The sequence below is a fragment of the Asterias amurensis genome, chromosome 3, assembly GCF_032118995.1.
Source record: "Asterias amurensis chromosome 3, ASM3211899v1".
NCBI lineage: Eukaryota > Metazoa > Echinodermata > Asteroidea > Forcipulatida > Asteriidae > Asterias > Asterias amurensis.
Window position 1 is genome coordinate 19965121 of NC_092650.1, and position 18942 is coordinate 19984062.

The 18942-nt window shown below is 39.2% G+C and overlaps 1 protein-coding gene across 1 annotated transcript; it reads left to right on the plus strand.

Annotated features, from left to right (window-relative positions):
* The first annotated feature begins 1208 nt into the window (after positions 1-1208).
* LOC139934380 (uncharacterized) lies at positions 1209-18550 on the plus strand. The gene is made up of 17 exons (XM_071928589.1): positions 1209-1349; positions 2369-2590; positions 3187-3281; positions 4234-4355; positions 5933-6060; positions 6625-6972; positions 7811-7981; positions 8597-8785; positions 9346-9519; positions 11364-11534; positions 12035-12217; positions 13302-13472; positions 14254-14374; positions 15695-15936; positions 16536-16740; positions 17610-17737; positions 18416-18550. The coding sequence occupies exons 1-17, from the start codon at positions 1280-1282 to the stop codon at positions 18430-18432; spliced, it is 2757 nt and encodes a 918-aa protein (XP_071784690.1). The 5' UTR covers positions 1209-1279; the 3' UTR covers positions 18433-18550.
* The last annotated feature ends 392 nt before the right edge of the window (positions 18551-18942 follow it).

The window sequence follows — 18942 nt, forward strand, 5'->3', positions numbered from 1 at the left end:
TGAAGTAACGAGAAAGAATTTATTTTACCACTAATTTGAATGCATATTTTCCCGCAGGTCTTTGACAATTACCAATAGTGTCCAGGGTCTTTAAGGGAGGTTTTGGCCCGCACACAGAAGGTATTATTATCATCATTATACAGTGTGGTTGATCCCCCAAAAGTCCCGGCTCCGCCAAACAAGGCTTTGTTTCGGCTAGCCGGCATGTTTCGGCTAGCTGGTGAAACTCATAATACACACCGTCTTGGTGACAACAAAACAAAATAACCAAACAAACAAAAGCACAATGAACTTGTGACGAAGGCCTCCAAGATAGTGTACAGAGTGTAATTTTTTTTTTTTTTTTTTTTTTAGTAATGTAGACATTAATTTTGGTTCGGTCTGAATTGTTTATTCCGGTGTAGGGACTACGAGGAAATGAAAAATCGGATTTTCTGAAAGCAGAATTTATGATTATGGATAGGCCTACTGTTTATACAATACCATACCAGATTTCGGGGGAAATGGATGGTCCACTTTTGGTCCTCAAAATGTGATACCCTATGCACTTTATGGTGACTGCATAAAAAAACATGATTAATTTGAAATGTATTGCGTCCATATAGAGCTATTATTATAAATAGCTCTATGATTGCGTCATAATTCCCACCTCCTTGCCCCCCCCCCCTCCCACTAGACTTGATTCAAGTCCCATTCTCGTGTGAGAGGTCCCTAAAAGTATATAATTCAAATTTTGCAAACAAAACCGACCCCAATGTATGTTACAACGTAGTACATAAATTCAAATGAACATTCAGTGCTTTCCTTTTTACAATTAATTGGTTATTAAAAAATGTATTTCAATCATCAACTAAGTAGTTTTTTACCCCAAAATGACAAAAGAACTAGTTTTCTTTTTGAGCGGGCATGCGTTTGATTGGTCAAAACGTATCACGTATCAATGTTACAGTATTCATAAGTGAATACATTTACATACCAGGCGACTGCGACATCGTCAAGTCACTGTCCCGCATGCGGAACAGGTTTTGGAATGCAGAGCAACACAAAACAGTATTTTCCTGGGGATGGCACGGGATTGTGACTTGAGTCAAGTCTACCTACCCCTCCACATTACTCTGTGCGAGAGAGTGCGCCACGCGATCACAAATTGAATTTCACGCACACGCGTAAGGTTTATTCCAAATTTCTTGTAGTTATTGGATGAAGAAGATGCATGCTGCTTTTTTACATTTTGTTGTGGTAGTTTCTTATTCTAGTATGTGCTTATCGTAGGCCTTTTATGGGTATGGACTGCATTCTAGCATTTTTGTTGTTCGTGGTTGCTCTGCCCTCCGGAGTATATGCACAAGGTAAGGTTTTTACGTGCAAACTACAAGAAGGCAGCTTGTTTGCAGGACATAATAATTATTATATAACATGCTTTGCCTGAATCAGTTTATCTTCATCTTGATCTTGATGTAATAATTGAACAGCTCCTTTCGAACATCACTAAATGAGGTCAGGTCAGGAGAGAGGAGCTCCCATCATTATTTTACCTATTTTACGCACACCTAGTGTAGGCCTATTTATAAGCCGAAACTTAGATAAGAGTAGGCTAGCGATGTTGGTTGTTGAGTATGGAAATTAACTCTAGTATTTTGTATTGGTGAAGTAGGGGTCTATGAAGTACAAAAGGCGTTGGATAAAATTCTCAAGAATGAATTTAGTGGTTCCAAATAATGTGGGGGGAACAACCGTTATGAAAAGGGGCGATCATACCCAACGTATCATCCGGTCTTATTTTTGCTTGTATGTTTTTACACGCGAATTCCCTCACTGGGAGCCAATCACCACTTCACTTATAATTTCAAGTTTATTGAAAACAGTGCATTTAAACGCACTTGTGGACAAGTCGTTAAATCGGTCCCATGCGGTGAGATAGTCGAGTTGTGGCGGTGCTCTCGCGAGATCACTGCTCTCGCGCGAACTGCTGGCTCCCGATTTCTACGAGAGCACCGCCACAACTCGACTATGTCACGGCGTGGGACCGATTTAACGACTTTTCCACAAGTCTAAAACGCACTTGACACTATTGATAACTAGTCAAAATGAAGCATAATAAAAATATGATGTCATTGTGTTTTGATTGGTCCCGAGGTGATGTTTGTCAGCTGCACCCAATGAAAACTCTGAAGTGATTTCATTGGGTATACCGAAAAGCAAGTGCCTGTCCTGATCCTTCTTGCGGACAGAGACATGGAACCAGTCTAACATTGGAACAACATTGCAATGAAAATAATTCTTTTTACCAAAATGAAAATAAATGTTTATTGAATTTACTTTAATTTAATTTAATTTGCATTGAGTAGTTTATGGTTTTCATCCACAGACACCTGTGCAGACGCGACGTTTCAGAACACCTACTTCATCTATGTTGTGAGCGCTGAAGTCGAGCCTACAGGGGATGAGAAAACAGTGGTTCAGGCCTGCCGTTGGGGATGGCACTTCGAAGGCGGCAATCCGTTCGTACCCGACTTCACGATGGCACAGAAGACATTTCACTGCGTAGATGGCGTATGGGATAGTCCTCCATATGAGAAGTGCTTGATGTGTATGTATATTGTATAAGAGAATGACGTCATTGACCACCATCTTTGATGAAACGTGCACTAGTACGTGAAAGGCTATCATTGGCCGAGTGTCTTTGGCACTTACCAAAAGTATCCAATGCCTTTAAGCAACAACTACAAAACTTAGGGTTTTAACAATCGACACCATAAAATCTTGATACCGGAAAAAAAAAATCAAAATTTACACCAAAGTGTGTTTCAACATTATCTGTTATGTGACAACACACCGTGGTGTCAAACACCCCATTTTTGTGGCAATGTTGTCTTACGTGGAGCAAAAATACGAGGGAAATTGATTTACAAATTAACAAACATAGTTTGGCTGGTACAGTTTTCGGAAATTAGTGTTAATTTTGTTTATATGATAACTTGCTCATCAGTAAATTATTGCATCATAGAGGAATGAGTTGAATGTTAAAAAAAAAAAGAAAAAAAAAAGGGGGAAGCGGGATTTCGCGACATTTTAGGTCTTGTTATTTTGAAAGCAAACTGTTTCCTTTTTTAACCAAACATTCTTTTAACCTTTATTTTTGACTCCCACTAAACACAACAATATTTTTTAAATTTATTATGACAGTATATTCTGACATTTTGGAGGTGCGGAATAGCGGCGTACCTTATCGCAACATAACGAGGTGGGAGGGCGAAACACTCGTACTTCCATTCTATATAGTAAGTCAAAGCTTCAAACCTATTTATAGAGAGGGCACAATTTTGCAAGGAATTTGCTGTAAAGTCAAGCTGCACTGACATATTCTCAGCTTGGTTTCCTGTCTCGATCTGGGTATACCTCATCCATGAAATTAAAGAACACAAACCAGTATGGATCCTAAAAGTGCAATAAAAAGCGCTTTAAAGGCAGTGGGCACTATTGGTTATTGTCAAAGACTAGCCTTCACAGTTGGTGTATCTCAACACATGCATAAAATAACAAACCTGTGAAAATTTGAGCTCAATCGGTCATCGAAGTTGCGAGATAATAATGAAAGAAAAAACCAAATTGTCACACAAAGTTTTGTGCGTTTAGATGGTTGATTTCGAGACCTCAAGTTCTAAATCTGAGGTCTCGAAATCAAATTTGTGGAAAATTACTTCTTTCTCGAAAACTATGGCACTTCAGAGGGAGCTGTTTCTCACAATGTTTTATACCATCAGCCTCTCCCCATTACTCATCACCAAGAAAGGTTTTATGCTAATAATTATTTTGAGTAATTACCAATAGTGTCCACTGCCTTTAAATGCAGCCCCCTTCCATACCCTATAACATCTCTTCTCAACAGTAAATTTTCGCATCATATAGGCCTACTGGTTATCTCTCTTGTAACTTTCAATTTTTATTTTAACACTGAATGCTCAAGGCTGTTTTATAGCATTATCATTTTAAATGTTGATGCCCTCGGGCAAATTTTTCTCACTTTAAAAAAAAAAGAATGTTTGATTGTCTTTTACATTGAATGTCTCTTGAAATTGTAAATTCAGAATGCAATGCGGTCGTTGGACCGAAAATTGTTGAATGTTTTTAGATAACCATAAACCATATGCCATAAACCATACTGTTGAGTGTAAAAATGTACGGCGAAATGTATTATCCTCTTAATTTCTCCAAACATCACCTCTTCAACAGAACAAGCTGATGTGGGTTGCCGACGGACCTTGGGTTTTCAACGCTACCGGCGATGTACCCGCGCACTCAACAATGTCTAAGATTAAACGCTTCCCGGAGGATAAGTTGTCACTCCAATCCAAGTTGGTTAAAATTGTAATACATAAAAGAACATTAGGCCTTGAATCTACCATAATGCATACACGGACAAACCTGTAGAAGTTTGAGTCAATCGGTCACTTGGGTCACGAGAAAATAGTGAAAACCGATTACACATTTTTTTGCATGACATTTATGCAAAAACAAAAAAGGAATAAAACGCTCACTGAGCTATAAACTCCAAACGGGAAATTAGTTTTTTGTTTTTTTCATCAAACATTTCAGACAGAATTATTTTAATCGATGTTTTCTACTACCATCATCACATTTAACCGTGTAAGTTTATGAAAATCATTGATCTTAGATAAGGTTTTTTTCGTACCAATTCTGGAATGGTCCTTTAAAACTTTGGGTAGTTTTTGTAGGACACACACACAAAAACGTTTTATGCTAAAACTAAGACGAAAATTATTTTCTTGAAATAGTTTTACTCATTTCTTGAAAACTACAGCACCCATTAGCAAGTAATAAATACGGGAAGCTTTCTACCACCACTATCTTAAAACCTTGTAAGTTTAATACAAATCTATGGACATTGTGTTTTGTGTTACAAAAAGTACCCAAACCATTTCAGTCATCAGTCGATGCGGAGCATCGGATGATGGCCCTCCAAACACGTTGGTCCTCCATTGCTGTACGCAGCTCTTCCCGACGCAGTCCAGAGTCCCGGCACAAGGTGTCCACATAGTTGGTTTGTGGTCTGCCTCGGGAACAGTGACCTTGAGTATGGGGCCCGAAGCACAAGCTTGCTCGCTGCCAGCTGAGCATGTCTGAGACAGTGACCTGTCTCAGCCGTCTTGCCCTAATCTTGGTGCTTACTCTCGGTAGTCCACCGTAGAGTTCCAGGTTTGTGACACAATGGATCTGTTTAACACAGCAAACCATACACAAAGTATTATGCCTATCATTGTGTAAATCAGGCGTTTGTCACTATGGACACTTTTGGTATAAATAATAACAACATTAGCATACGAGCAAAGGAGTGCTGTTGATAGTATACAGCATGGTCAGAAACTGTTCCTCTGGAGTAACGTAGTTTTTGAGAGAGAGAGGTAATTTCTCACTGAAACATTTGAACTGGATAAGAGACATCTGTTATTAGGTCTCGAATTCAAGCCATCTGAAAGCAACTTCGACGACCAATTTGGTTAAAATTTTCACAGGTTTATTATTTTATGCAATGTTGAGATGCACTAAAGTGAGAATACTGGTCTGTGACAATTACCAAAGGTGTATAGAGTCTTTAAACCAAAATATGAAAACATTTTAAAGGCCCTTTGCAAAGAAGGCCACCCATGCCTTCATGGTCGAACATCCGTTTCTTTGAGTTTTGTTGGAATGTAAACGCTTGGTGGCGCGCTTTATTGTGAATCCCACATCTCCTCTTTTCCCCCAATTTTCAAAACCTTTTGTTTGTACTGTGACTTTTTTACTAACGGAAATTTGGTTGGAAATCCTGGGTTTTTTTTCAAGAAAGAAATTTCATGCTAAGCATTTGTTTTGCTTAGCAGCTCAATGAAATTGGGCTTGATGTGTTTGACTTCCCACGTTTGTTTAATAGGTTTACAATTCACCTCACCAAAGAGCATACAGGGTACTACTACTACAAGGATGTGGAAAACTACTATTCGCCGACTAAAAAAATCCTACAAAGACCAAGACACGAGTGGTTCTACATCGAGGTGCTAAGTGAGTGCGTCACCTAAAATTCTACATCAATAAAATTGGGCAAGTTGGAGTGCCTACCATGGTTAACTAAAGATTGATTTATTTTAACCGAGGCTGGACCACCATTGGTTGACTACTGTGGTCGACCATTTCTGGAACCACCAGGCTCCATGACCATGGATTTTTCACTAGTCCCCATCATAGCCATCATAGTTCCATACTTGTGTTGAATACCGTGGTATGCCTATTTAAGTACCTTTCTTTTATCTTGATAAACAAACCCCCTGTACTGGTACGTTGGCATGGACGGCGAATGTTTTTAATAGTAAAACCATAGACCAAGGTCAGAGAGTCAAACACCCAATCGTATTAACAGATCAACATTTTTTGCGAACTTTATTCAACTTATAAATAAAATACCTCCCATAGTTAGTTGTTTTGTTTTAAACACTTAAAACTAGTTGTAACTTTAGACAAGTCAGAGGACTCTTTAGGAAGGAGTTATCGAAAACTTAAGGCTAGTCTTAAGTTCCCAACTCGACGAGATAATACTATAGATGCAACTCTTTGTGAAATCCACCCCAGGCCCAATAGACGGTGAATGGGGCGACTGGACATCGTGGACTGAATGCACCGCCACGTGCGGAGAGAGCACACGGTACCGCGACCACGCCTGCGATAGCCCCTCCCCGATGTACGGGGGCGATGACTGCCAGGGACCCGCTAATGTGACCGAGGCTTGCTCGTTGGATCCCTGCCCGATTCACGGTGGCTGGTCGGAGTTCGGAGAGTGGGGTGACTGCTCGGACACGTGTGGAGGTGGAGTAACAACTCACAGTAGGCTGTGTAATAACCCTGTTCCGGAATGGGGAGGAGATGATTGTGTAGGAGACGCGACTGAAGACGGGGAATGTAACACTAATTTATGTCCAAGTAAGTATACCATAGATGGATTTCAAAAGACGTCGTCATGCGGCCGCCATCTTGGATGAATTGTGCTTGCGTGAAGAGCTATCATTGGCTGAGAGTCGTGCGTACATCATGCGTGCACTTTCACATTAAGCAAAGACGGCGGTGTCAATGGCGCGAATGGCGCGTATGGCCTATTGCGTATTGCTCTTCCTTTTCTCGCTCATTGTAATAATGATAATTTGTTTTCCCATGTAGAAGTTGTAAGTTTCTTTGAGTGATTGTATTGTGTATTGATCGCCTTCGGCACTCTTAATGTGCGCGTTATAAGTTTAGATATTATTATGATTAATTCGACTTCTGCCTACACACCTTTTGGGCAGGCAAATTTTACTACACATTATTTTCACCGTCACACATTAAATTTTGTATCACTACATTATTTAAAGGAACATTATATTATTGTTTTTGCCAACAAAACAGTTGATGGCACAGTAATCACTTTATGTATTCTACCACACATAAACTGACAAACCTGAGACGTTTGAGATCGGCCATCTGGGCAGGGTCACGAGAAAATAGTGAAAAACCGATTACACATTTTTTTTGCATGATATCAATTAAAAAAAGGAAAAATTATTAAAACCCTCTAAGCGATAAACTCCAACCGGGAAATTAGTTTAATTTATTTCTCATCCAAAATGACATTTCAGAAAGAAATATTTCAACTCAAGGGATGTTTTCTATACCATCATGATCATTTAGACCATGTAAGTTTTAAAATCTCAGACAAGTTTTTTTTTTACCAATTCTGTAATGTTTCTTTAACTATGCTTTTACTACTGACCTCTCTGTTGTTTAGTTGATGGAAACTGGGCCACATGGGAGGCGTGGTCAACTTGTACCCACTCTTGTGGAGGCGGTACCAGGGACCACAGTCGCACGTGTACTGACCCAGCACCTGAGTACGGAGGGGTGGACTGTGATGGCGTCAACTTTGAGGTTGGTGTGTGTGGAGAGATAGAGTGCAAAGGTAAGACACCGTGGCCTCTTATGACAATGGGGGTGGGGGGCAAAGGGGGACACGCTTAAACTTAAGAGTTGGGGGACATTAACTTTTGAGTGTTTACCTACCGCTGAAAAAGCATTGACTATATATACCAAGGCAAGTGAGACTTCCTCATTTCAGCTGATTTCCTCTGTTTGGTTTTGATTTTCCTCTTTTATTTATTCACTTTCTGTGTTCAAAATTATAGGAATAATATTATCTTTTCCTCTTGTTAATTTTCTTGCCCGGTTTTCTCTTTTCCTCTTTTTTTTATGGATAGTTACTCACATGCCTGACTACCACAATGAAAGAAGTTGGGCCCAGACTATTGTTATTCTTTACGCAAATTACCACCTGAATTAATTTTCAGCTATTGGGGAAAGACTGGGATGGGTCGAGGGGGAGGGGGCAAAGAAACTGTGGATGACAGAATTGCCCCACCTCCTTGATTAGGATGGTTCCTCTTATTAAGAAGAGTTCTACATCAATCAGGGAACTTGTCCATGTTATGATTATTCAACAAAACCACAAGAGGGGGGGGGGCTACTTTGAAACATCAAAATAACTGTTTTAAATCTGTTTTGATTTATCTAATAAAAGCTGATGGTAATTGGGCCCAGTGGACAGAATGGACGCCATGTTCCAAGTCATGTGGCTTCGGTAACAAGACGAGAGAGCGTAGCTGCTCCGATCCAGCGCCGGCCCACGGTGGCTTGGACTGCCCTGGGGTCGGCATGGTTGATAACTACTTCCAGAAAGAAGACTGCATGGAAGTCTATGACTGCCCGGGTTAGTTTTGCTCACAGAGATTTTGTCACAGTAAATTAACCATTTCTCTCAGCAAGGATAAAGATGTGGTTTTACAGGAAGCCACTTTAACTCTACTCCGGCAGTGATTTTGATTGTCAGCAGGGGTGAGAGTCAGTGATGCTGACAACAAATATGAATCTGGGATCTAGATCTTTGGAGGTGCATTAAAAATAATGGCATTTCCACCTTTTGATAAACCCCATGAGTTATAAGATTACACTGAGCTTTTTGGATCAGTAATCAATATCCTCAGTTCGAAAATTTCTATCGAAGAGCATGACTTAATTTATGTGGAGAAAAATACAACTTTTTTTTCTCCACCAGATTTGAGGAGTCCGAGTTCAGATAAAAGTCCAAAATTTCTCATCCCTGGGTCAGGGACTTAAAGATATCATTGGAAAGACTGGGCTGAATGAAAACCATTATGTTCCAAATTAGGAAAACATTGAAGTCCAACATTCATTTTGATTGTTAGCGACTAAAAGGTACAAACTAAGGGTATGTTTTTGATAACTTATAAATTATTGCGTTTCCTTTAGTGGATGGCAATTGGACAAGTTGGACACCGTGGGGTAATTGCACTCTGCACTGTGGTGGAGGTGAGATAATACGATCTAGGGAGTGTACCAATCCACCGCCTGATTTTGGAGGCCGTTACTGTGAGGGTAATGGAACTGAAGTCATACCGAACTGCAACCCCGAGGAGTGTGGTGGTGAGTTTGAATAATAAACAGTTTGGTAATAAATAACTTATGTTTGACTGTCAAACCCTGGGGATTAACCTGTGTTGGACTGGCATCCTGTCCAGGGGAATAGAAATATTCAGACACTGGATGAAACACCGGCCTGGTGAGCCATTATTGGCTCGGGAAAGACTTTACAATTGTCTGCCTTAAAGACACTGGACACATATGTAAGTTGTCAAAGACCAGTCTTCTCACTTGGTGTATCTCAACATATGCACAAAATAACAAACCTGTGAAAATTTGAGCTCGATTGGACGTCGAAGTTGGGAGGGAATAATGAAAGAAAAAACACCCTTGTCGCACAAAGTTATGTGCTTTCAGATGCTTGATTTCAAAACCTCTGGATGAGGTCTCGAAACCAAATCCAAGGGTTTTAGTGAGAAATTATTTCTTTCTCAAAAACTACGTCACTTCAGAGGGAGCCATTACTCACAAGGTTTTATACTATCCACAGATCTCCATTGGTCATTACCAAGTAAGGTTTTATGCTGGAAAAAAACTGTTTTGAGTAATTACCAATAATGTCCAGTGCCTTTTAGACAAAAACAATGATTTCCTGATTTTCAAGACACAAACAAAGCTCAAAGCTTCTGGTTAATCACAGTAATGGTCGAAGAAGTTTTTTCCATTAGTATTGCGAGTTTGAATGCAGTATATGCATGCATAATGTCCCACAAACCTTCCAAAGGCAGCAGTCACAGTGAGTTTTGGGCCCTGGGGCTAATTTCATAGAGCTGCTTAAGCAAAAATTTTGCTTAAGCACGAAAATAGCTCGCTTGTTTTACACATGTTACTGGCCAAAATTTCATGCCATATACATTGCTTGTGATTGGTATTTAGCTGTTGTTTACTTAGCATAACAATTGAGTTGAGTCTTGGCCGGTAATCTGATTTTACAAAGCAAGGATTTTTTCGCTTAAGCAAAATTTTGTGCTTAAGCAGCTCTATGAAATTGGGCCCTGGCTATGACCCTTTCCATCAAGTGGCTCTGCCCAAGGGTTACAAGTAACCAGCATGGTTCAAATAGCTGAAGCGAATGCCCAATGAGGAACTATTAAAATTTCCAATGGTAGAATAGTTGAGGAGAGCCGTCCCAACAGCAAACTACCCCGAAATCAATTGCAAGCATCAGAAACAAACAATAAGTCTTGCTTAATTGCACTAGGTTATGAAAACTACTACAGTCAAGAGTTTGAACACATGATAACAAAATCATATTGTCCATGTATACCAGCTGGGCCCAATTTCATAGAGCTGCTAAGCACGAAAATTTGCTTAGCATGAAATTTCTTCTTTGATAAAAACAGGATTACCAACCAAATTTCCAGTTGTTTACATAATGCCTGTTACTGGTATTCAGATGTTGTTTGCTTATCCTGAAAATCAGGTGCAAATTTGGTTGGTAATCCTGTTTTTATCAAGGCAAAAATTTCATGCTAAGCAAATTTTTGTGCTTAGCAGCTCTATGAAATTGGGCCCAGGTCTTAAAATCCCTTGCCCATTGTTATAATCCCAGGAATGAGATTTTTATCTGATTTCAGACTTTTTAAGTCAGCCTGGTGAAGAAAATCAGCCGTTACTTTGTCCATAATATAACCAAATCCTGCTCTTTGATCTACTTCTCTAGTGCTGAGAACACTGTTCCTAAAAGCTCAGTGGAATCTATAACTCCAGGAGTTACCATTCAGGTGGAAACGCCATAATTTCAACATCCATCAGCAGAATTTGTAGCCTACATGTGTAGTTTCAGACCTGTTTGTGAGCAATGACACTCATCCCCGATCCATTCTTTTTGCTCCTGTGTGTCCCAGTGAACGGTGGGTGGACTGAGTGGACTCTATGGACAACATGCACCAAGACCTGTGGGAGTGGTTCCACGATGAGGAATCGAACCTGTACCAACCCATCCACTACGTATGGTGGCATGGACTGCGAGGGGACTGGTGATGAACTTATTTTGTGCAACACTAATCGCTGTTTGGGTGAGTTTCGGGTTGAAACAAAAACCTTATTCTTTAATCATCCAATCATACATTATATCCACATGTTCTTCATTTTGATTTGGGTAGCCTTCCCATTTATTTTTAATCTGTTTGCGTATTTTAACATAAATAAATAACTTTTTCAATATCTAATGGTACCCATTCATATATCTTGTACAAAAACATTGGATCCAGAGAACCAATTTAAACATTACTTTTGTCAATTTTTTTGACAAAGCCGTTTTTTCTAAAAGCTTTGATAAAGCTTTTGATTATATTTTATACTGTTTCTATATTTTTTGCTGTTGTCTTTGTTTTATTCTGATGATGTGTGATCAACGGTCCCTATTCAGTGGGTTTACGTGCATGTTATGGGTTTCCCTTTTGCAGTTGATAATTATTTAATAAACTAACTAAACTAAACTGAATATTTGTTGCTAATCACTAATGACTCATGTTTTTCACAAATCACAATGACATAATTTGCCCTTTTTTTCAAGATGGCGCCTGGACCCCATGGTCACCATGGTCTGTCTGCTCAAAGAGCTGTCGAGGAGGAGTCCAGGCTAGGGCTAGATCTTGCACTGACCCCAGACCAGGCCTAGGAGGAAGTGACTGTCCAGATACTGACCAGGCTAGTAGCTATAGCCAGTGGCAAAAATGCAATGAACAACCTTGTCCAGGTATGAGTGTAAAAAAGAGTTGGCAGTCCCCAACCTTATCCCCAACCCCCAACCAACCTATGGTAAATGTGACACCATTAATTGTGTCTGACCTATTGACCATGTGTCCTTTGTTTACAATAAGTGTGACCTTGTACATTCTTTGGCTAGTCTGGCAGGCAAGATATTGCACTGGTCATATGGGAAAGTTGACATTTTGTGTCATAATTTCCACATAAATCCAAGAGTTATGAAAGTAAAAGCTGGACAAGATTTAAGATTTGCCCCCTTTCAATATATCAAAAGTTGCTAAAATATAAGGGTTTTTGTTTCCTTCCATTATGCTGTGTACAAATCATGCCTGAAGGAAGTCCAGGCTTGGTGGCTCTTTTGTAAACATGTGATGTCACAAGTCACATCGTCTATAGTTCCGCCTATCAGAATGTTTGAGCGTGAAACCAGACTTTCTGCTTCTCCTCATCTGTACACTCTTAATTTGATGTAGGAGTCACAGTTCAGCAGTTTTATTGAAACTCATTGCCTGGTGCATGTTTTCCTCTGTCCTACAATCTAGACTGTTTTAAGAGGAATATCAATTCCTACCTTCAGCTCCCCTGAGTTATTTCTCACAATAGTATATTTCTTCTTGTAGCTCCTTGCAAAGAGTGGCTCTTAGCTTTGATTGAGGCAAATCCCCCCCCCCCCCCAAAAAAAAAAAAAAAATAAATAAATAAATAAATAAATAAATAAAATAAAATAAAAAAATCTTGTGAGCACTAAAAAATACTTGAGTAGCTGACAGAAAGGTACAAAGTCAATGTAGCTGAAGCCATGCTTTGCCAAGTAGGCCTAAAGTAAGAGCTGTGTACATTACATTTTACTAACCAAACAGACAAACAAATGAAAGGGAATGTACATCCAGTTTCAAGGGCCAGCAATGTCCAGCTATACAGGTATCTTTTGGTTTTGGCAATAACAGGTTGTGCTCACTAACAATATAGATTGAATACAGATGAAACAATTTTGAGTTCAGTGAGTGTTTTCAGAAAAACAGGAACAGTATACAGAAAAAATCTGATTTCATTCAATTTTTCCACTCCAACAGTTCATGGCTGGTGGTCAAGTTGGTCAGCATGGTCAGAATGTCCAGTGACTTGTGGAGGAGGGTACCGAATCATAGAGAGGAACTGTTCCCAACCGGAGCCTCAGTGGGGAGGTAAACAGTGCAGGGGAACTGGTGTAAGGACCTGGCGCTGTAACACCAAGGCCTGTCCATGTGAGTATAAACTCTCTTTATGAAACAGCAAACGCATGTCCTTTGTCTCAATGCTTAATATTTATGGTTGATATCGCCAAAAGGAACTGAAACTTGAATCTTTGATTCTGATTGGTCAATCCATATCTACAAGAGTCAGTGATTTTGAATGTATCTTCAAGCAAACTTGAATCCTCAATTCTAATTGGTCAATCCATTTCAACAAGAGTAAGATAATAAATATACTGTACACACAGATCCTTGCCATTCGTTTGGTGGAACACGTGTCAATATACTGTTCTGAGACAAACAAATTCAATATCCAAGTCCTATATTGCTAAACATAAAAACTTCGCAGCTACACTTTGCGCAGCTTAATAGAGGTTACATTTAGTATTGCTTTTATGTGTGTATTGATTTTGTTATGCATTATTGCGTAAACTTATGTGGCAACCAAGAACACACACGTACGGCTATGAATGCCGAATGCACTTTAGCCAAATAAACGGTCTTCAACTTCACCGCCTAAGTCACTTTCAGCCGTTTATGATTTACCGTATTGTTTAAACAAGTTATAACTTGTTCAAAACGTTGTATATGGTTGAAATAAATGATAAATTATCTGAAAAATATTTTAACTTACAGTGCAAGGTGTTTTTGAAGTCTGGACTATTCCATTTCAAAAGAGTTTGCCTCTTGAAATGGAACAGTCCAGACATCACTTTGTGACAATGTTCTTCCATATTGTACTCATAGTCTAAGCATCCAATTTATTTGTACATTATTGATCTCTCTATGATAGTATTTGGAGCTCCTGAGTTTGTCAATTATTTTCCGAGTGAGACCACAATCAATGTGACTTGGAGTGTACCTCTGGAGTACGAATGGCCGATTCTTTATTACAATGTACACTACAGATTAAGGTTGGTGGTTTTATGTCCGTATTTACCATTACATCAAGTATTACACGGTTTGTTTGCCTCACTTTTGATTTGTAAAAGTGTAAAGGTTTACCCCAAAAAGGGTAATAATAAAGAAATACACCCTTTTTTTATAAACTGTTTCCGAGACTGCAAATGTTGTCACTTTTGAAATTTCCTTTTCTTCATGCACACAATTAAAGGTAGAGTCAAAGAGGTAGAGGTAAATACTTCAAAAATACTTCAAAAATTAATGACTGGGTAGTCCCAGTCAGTTTCCCTTGTGGTTTATATTGATATCTGAAACAAAAAGTCTCATCCCCTTAAGGTGATCCCCTGGCTGCCGCTTCCCAGGTTGTATCGTAATTTGGGTGTGATCCCTGGTTACACGGCAGTTAACGGTTGTATGGCTTCTGACTGGCACCCCCGAACAAATACATGGACAAAATAGGGACACTGCCAATATAGGGCTAGATAGCTCAGTTGGTAGAGCGCTGGCACATTAATCTGGAGGTCGTTGGTTCGAATCCCACTTTAGTCAATTTTTTGTTCAACCCCAAAAATCATTTCAAAAATTAATGACCTTAGAAACTTTCTAGGTGAGGTGCACTGAAGCTTCTGGTAGTATAACCTGTGTCAAGAAGGGTTTCCCTTTAAAGCCAATGGACCCTTTCGGTTCAGAAAAAAAATAAAAGTTCACAGATTTACAAATAACTTACAGGGTTTACAGAAGGCAACGGTGAAAGACTTCTCTTGAAATATTACCCCATGAAATGCTTTACTTTTTGAGAAAACAGCAAAACAGTATAAATTCTCGTTAACGAGAATTACGGATTTATTTTAAACACATATCATGACACGGCGAAACGCGCAGAAACAAGGGTGGGTTTCTCCGTTGTTTTCTCCCGACTCCGATGACCGATTGAGCCTAAATTTTCACAGGTTTGTTATTTGATATAGAAGTTGTGGTACACAAAGTGTGGGCCTTGGACAACACTGTTTACCGAAAGGGTCCAATGGCTTTAAACCACCGCCCCCCCCCCCAAAAAAAAAAAAAAAGAAAAAAGAAAAAAAAACCATACTGAGCATGAATTTTTTTCTTCTTCAGATTTCATGAATGTTGCAGCCCTCTTTCACCTCCCTAAACGTGGATGGGTTCAACATCCCTGTGAAAATAATCCAACAGTCTTTGACTGTTTTTTGGCAAAGTAGAAACTGTATTCACTCTTATTGTATCTTCCTTCACAATTTTGCCTACAAATAAGCATTACACTGACAAAAACCAACCTATTCTCCCAACTTCAAATCTTTTTGACTTTGTAGACCAAGTGCAGAGGAAAGTCCGAGTACAATTCTCAAGTATCCTTCCGAAGAGAGTCCATACATTATCTACAACCTAACATCGTTCAAGACTCTACCGACCAAAGACAACACCACATTCTCAATGACTGTCCGTGGTTTGCCTGCGTACACTGATTATGAACTGTGTCTAACGGCCAAGCATGGGCACGGTGCAGCAATGAGCGGTCACAGTGAAGTCAACAAAGTCAGAACGTTAAGACACGGTAAGTTGAGACACATTGAGTCGAAGAATTTCCTGAATTCATGGCTAAAGATATGCTTATCTGTTGTCCACTTTCCCTTCCGTCTCGCTTTTAATATTAAAAAAGGATCTTAAAAGTCATGTTTTTAAAACTGATACAAGAGGAAAAGTTTCCCCCCTTAACGAACGAAAGATTTAACTATAATATTTTGACCCCTTGTACCACCAATGTAAGCTGTCTACAGCGATTGCCATTTTGGGAGTCAATGGTTTGCTTATTATACGCTGCACTGCCTACAATGATAATTGCTGAAGCAAACAAGCAGTTACCCAAGGACCTACTACTAGAGGTTAAACACAAGATAACCCTGGAAAACCTGTTCAATTTTGCATTTGCATTTGTTTCTAAGGATGTTTACAAACAATTACATAAAAGAGTATCAACAACTCACAATCAGAAAATATTTGCATGTTTTCGACTCATAAACTGTTGAAACTGTAAAGCTTTTCCTGTAACCTTGAGTTACCACCTTTTTTAAATTTGCACTCGTTCCTAAGGATAGTTACAAATAATACTATAAGTTTCACGAATTCATAATCAGAAATATTTTCATATTTCAGCTTTTCCAGCACCGCCTAGCCCAGTAACCATTGAATATGCAGATTACGCCATGGAGCATGAATACAAGGTGTTGATTCGTTGGTCCGAGGCATTATTGCCCAATTTCACAGCACCGACCATGTACCACGTGATGATACGAGACATTAGAACAACAATTGATAAGCCATGGACAGTACTGGATGAAGTTCCTACACAGATCACAGGGTAAAGACAATGTGGCAATACTTAAAAAAAAAATATGAGAATTTCAGGCTAAATCTCTTGCATGTACATTTACTGTTTGCGGTAACACCATGTGTGTATGTATATCTACTTTGCTGTGTAGATTTGTTGAAAACTTCTCTTGCTATTATTCTACCGCTGTGGAGTAGATTTCAGAATTTGTGAGACTACTTCCCATAATTTTTTTGGTACCAGAGGACTTCTACTTTTAGTGGACTTCTCGTAACTAATTACTTCATTAAAGCCATTGGACCTTTTCAGTAAACAGTGTTGTCCAAGGCCCACACTTTGTGTACATGTACCACAACTTCTATATCAAATAACAAACCTGTGAAAATTTAGGCTCAATCACTCATCGGAGTCGGGAGAAAAAAACCGGAAAAACCCACCCTTATTTCCGCGCGTTTCGCTGTGTCATGACATGTGTTTAAAATAAATCCGTAATGCGCGTTAACGAGAATTTATATTGTTTTGCTGTTTTCTCAAAAAGTAAAGCATTTCATGGAATAATATTTCAAGAGAAGTCTTTCACCATTGCCTTCTGTGTACCCTGTAAGTTATTTGTAAATCTGTGAACTTTTTTTTTTTTTCTCAACCGAAAGGGTCCAATGGCTTTAAGAGTAATGCTTCTCAGATTCCAATTTTGGGGCATAAACACTGATATCTTTTTACATTAACACACTTCTTCCATGTAAAACATTTCTCAAAATGCTTCGTACTATCGAACGGCTGCTGTAGGCTTCTGACCACAAGATTAATTGCCATTTATTTTAAGAGTGATTACCGAACAACTACCTTCCCTTTTAAAGCAAGACATAAAGCAAGCGATATTTTGTTTCTCTCTCTACCAGGCATCTGGTTCGTGAGAGCTCCACATACAACCTGCATGACAATGTGTACATTGTTCAGGTAGTAGCCAGCAATCCTTATGGATCTAGTACCCCGGCTGTATGTAAGGAACTTGTGGACTATCTAGCAGGTATGTTACATTGCTGCCATGGAAGATCTTGGGAGAAATCCATTTAAAAATGTTTGGCACACAGTCAAACTCCTTGCTAAATTTGGGGGTTGAAATTACGAGTAGGTGTTTGTCAACGTTGGTAGTTTACCCCCAGTCACAATCAGCTTGCGATGGGTTTGCCAGTAGTTTGCGATAGATTTCTAGGCATTTTGGCTGGGCCCTATGCGCCTTCTTGTGCCTGCCAGGTCATTTTTGGGAATCGGGCGGGCATCGTGTTACTTTTAACTTGGAGTTAAAACATGGTTGCAGCATATCGCATCGCTAACTGATGCCGGTCGATGCCTGGCCGATCGCACACCAACCAGCAGGACAGAATACTACAAGTTGAAACACAGTTGTTCACACATAAGCAGAACATCAGACGAGTGCCTGACAGATACTGCCCGATAAATGGGCCAAGAATCCAACCCTTTTTCTGCCATGGCAGCGTGAAGGACCTTTTAATTGTGACTCTAACCACACCATATTGCAAAAACTTTCGCCGACCTCTGCACACCAGTCGATGCCAACAGATGACACATACCACTCGCCACCCGCTTTTATGTTTAGATATTAGTAGATGCACTGATGCAGATAAGTAAAAGTTATCAAAGTTTTATCACTCCTGTTTGTTTTGTTTTTCTATTTTATCAACAGTCAAGGCAGAGGAATAACCTTCAAGCAGTTGAAGCAGCGAACTTTTAAGCAGTTAAAGTAGCTCTAGGAAATTTGGCCTTTCAGGGGAAGTCCTAACACCACTAATTTATGTAACAGTGTCAAATGGAAATCTGTCCTTGTTGATTCTGTAATTTGGGAAATTAACGTAGGCTGGAGGAGGATGATTCAAAAGAGGGGGCTATCAGAATAAATTTGTACACAGTTTGCCATAGAAGAGACACAATCTCCTGCCACACCTGTACCAATAATAATATTACTCAAATCTTCATGTAAAGTATAAGCATTTCAGATATTTATTGTGACCTTAAGAGACCATCATTGTTTTCAGAATGTCTGAATGTTAAATACACAATATTAAAAAAAAGGAAATAAAAACTAAATTAAACCTATTTTAAACAAGTCAAATTAATATAGCACAAAGCAAACCTAAGTTAACCTTACTACCAAGAAAGATATTAATCAATTGAATGTCTATGTTATTTTGACATAAGTAAGGCACATTGTGG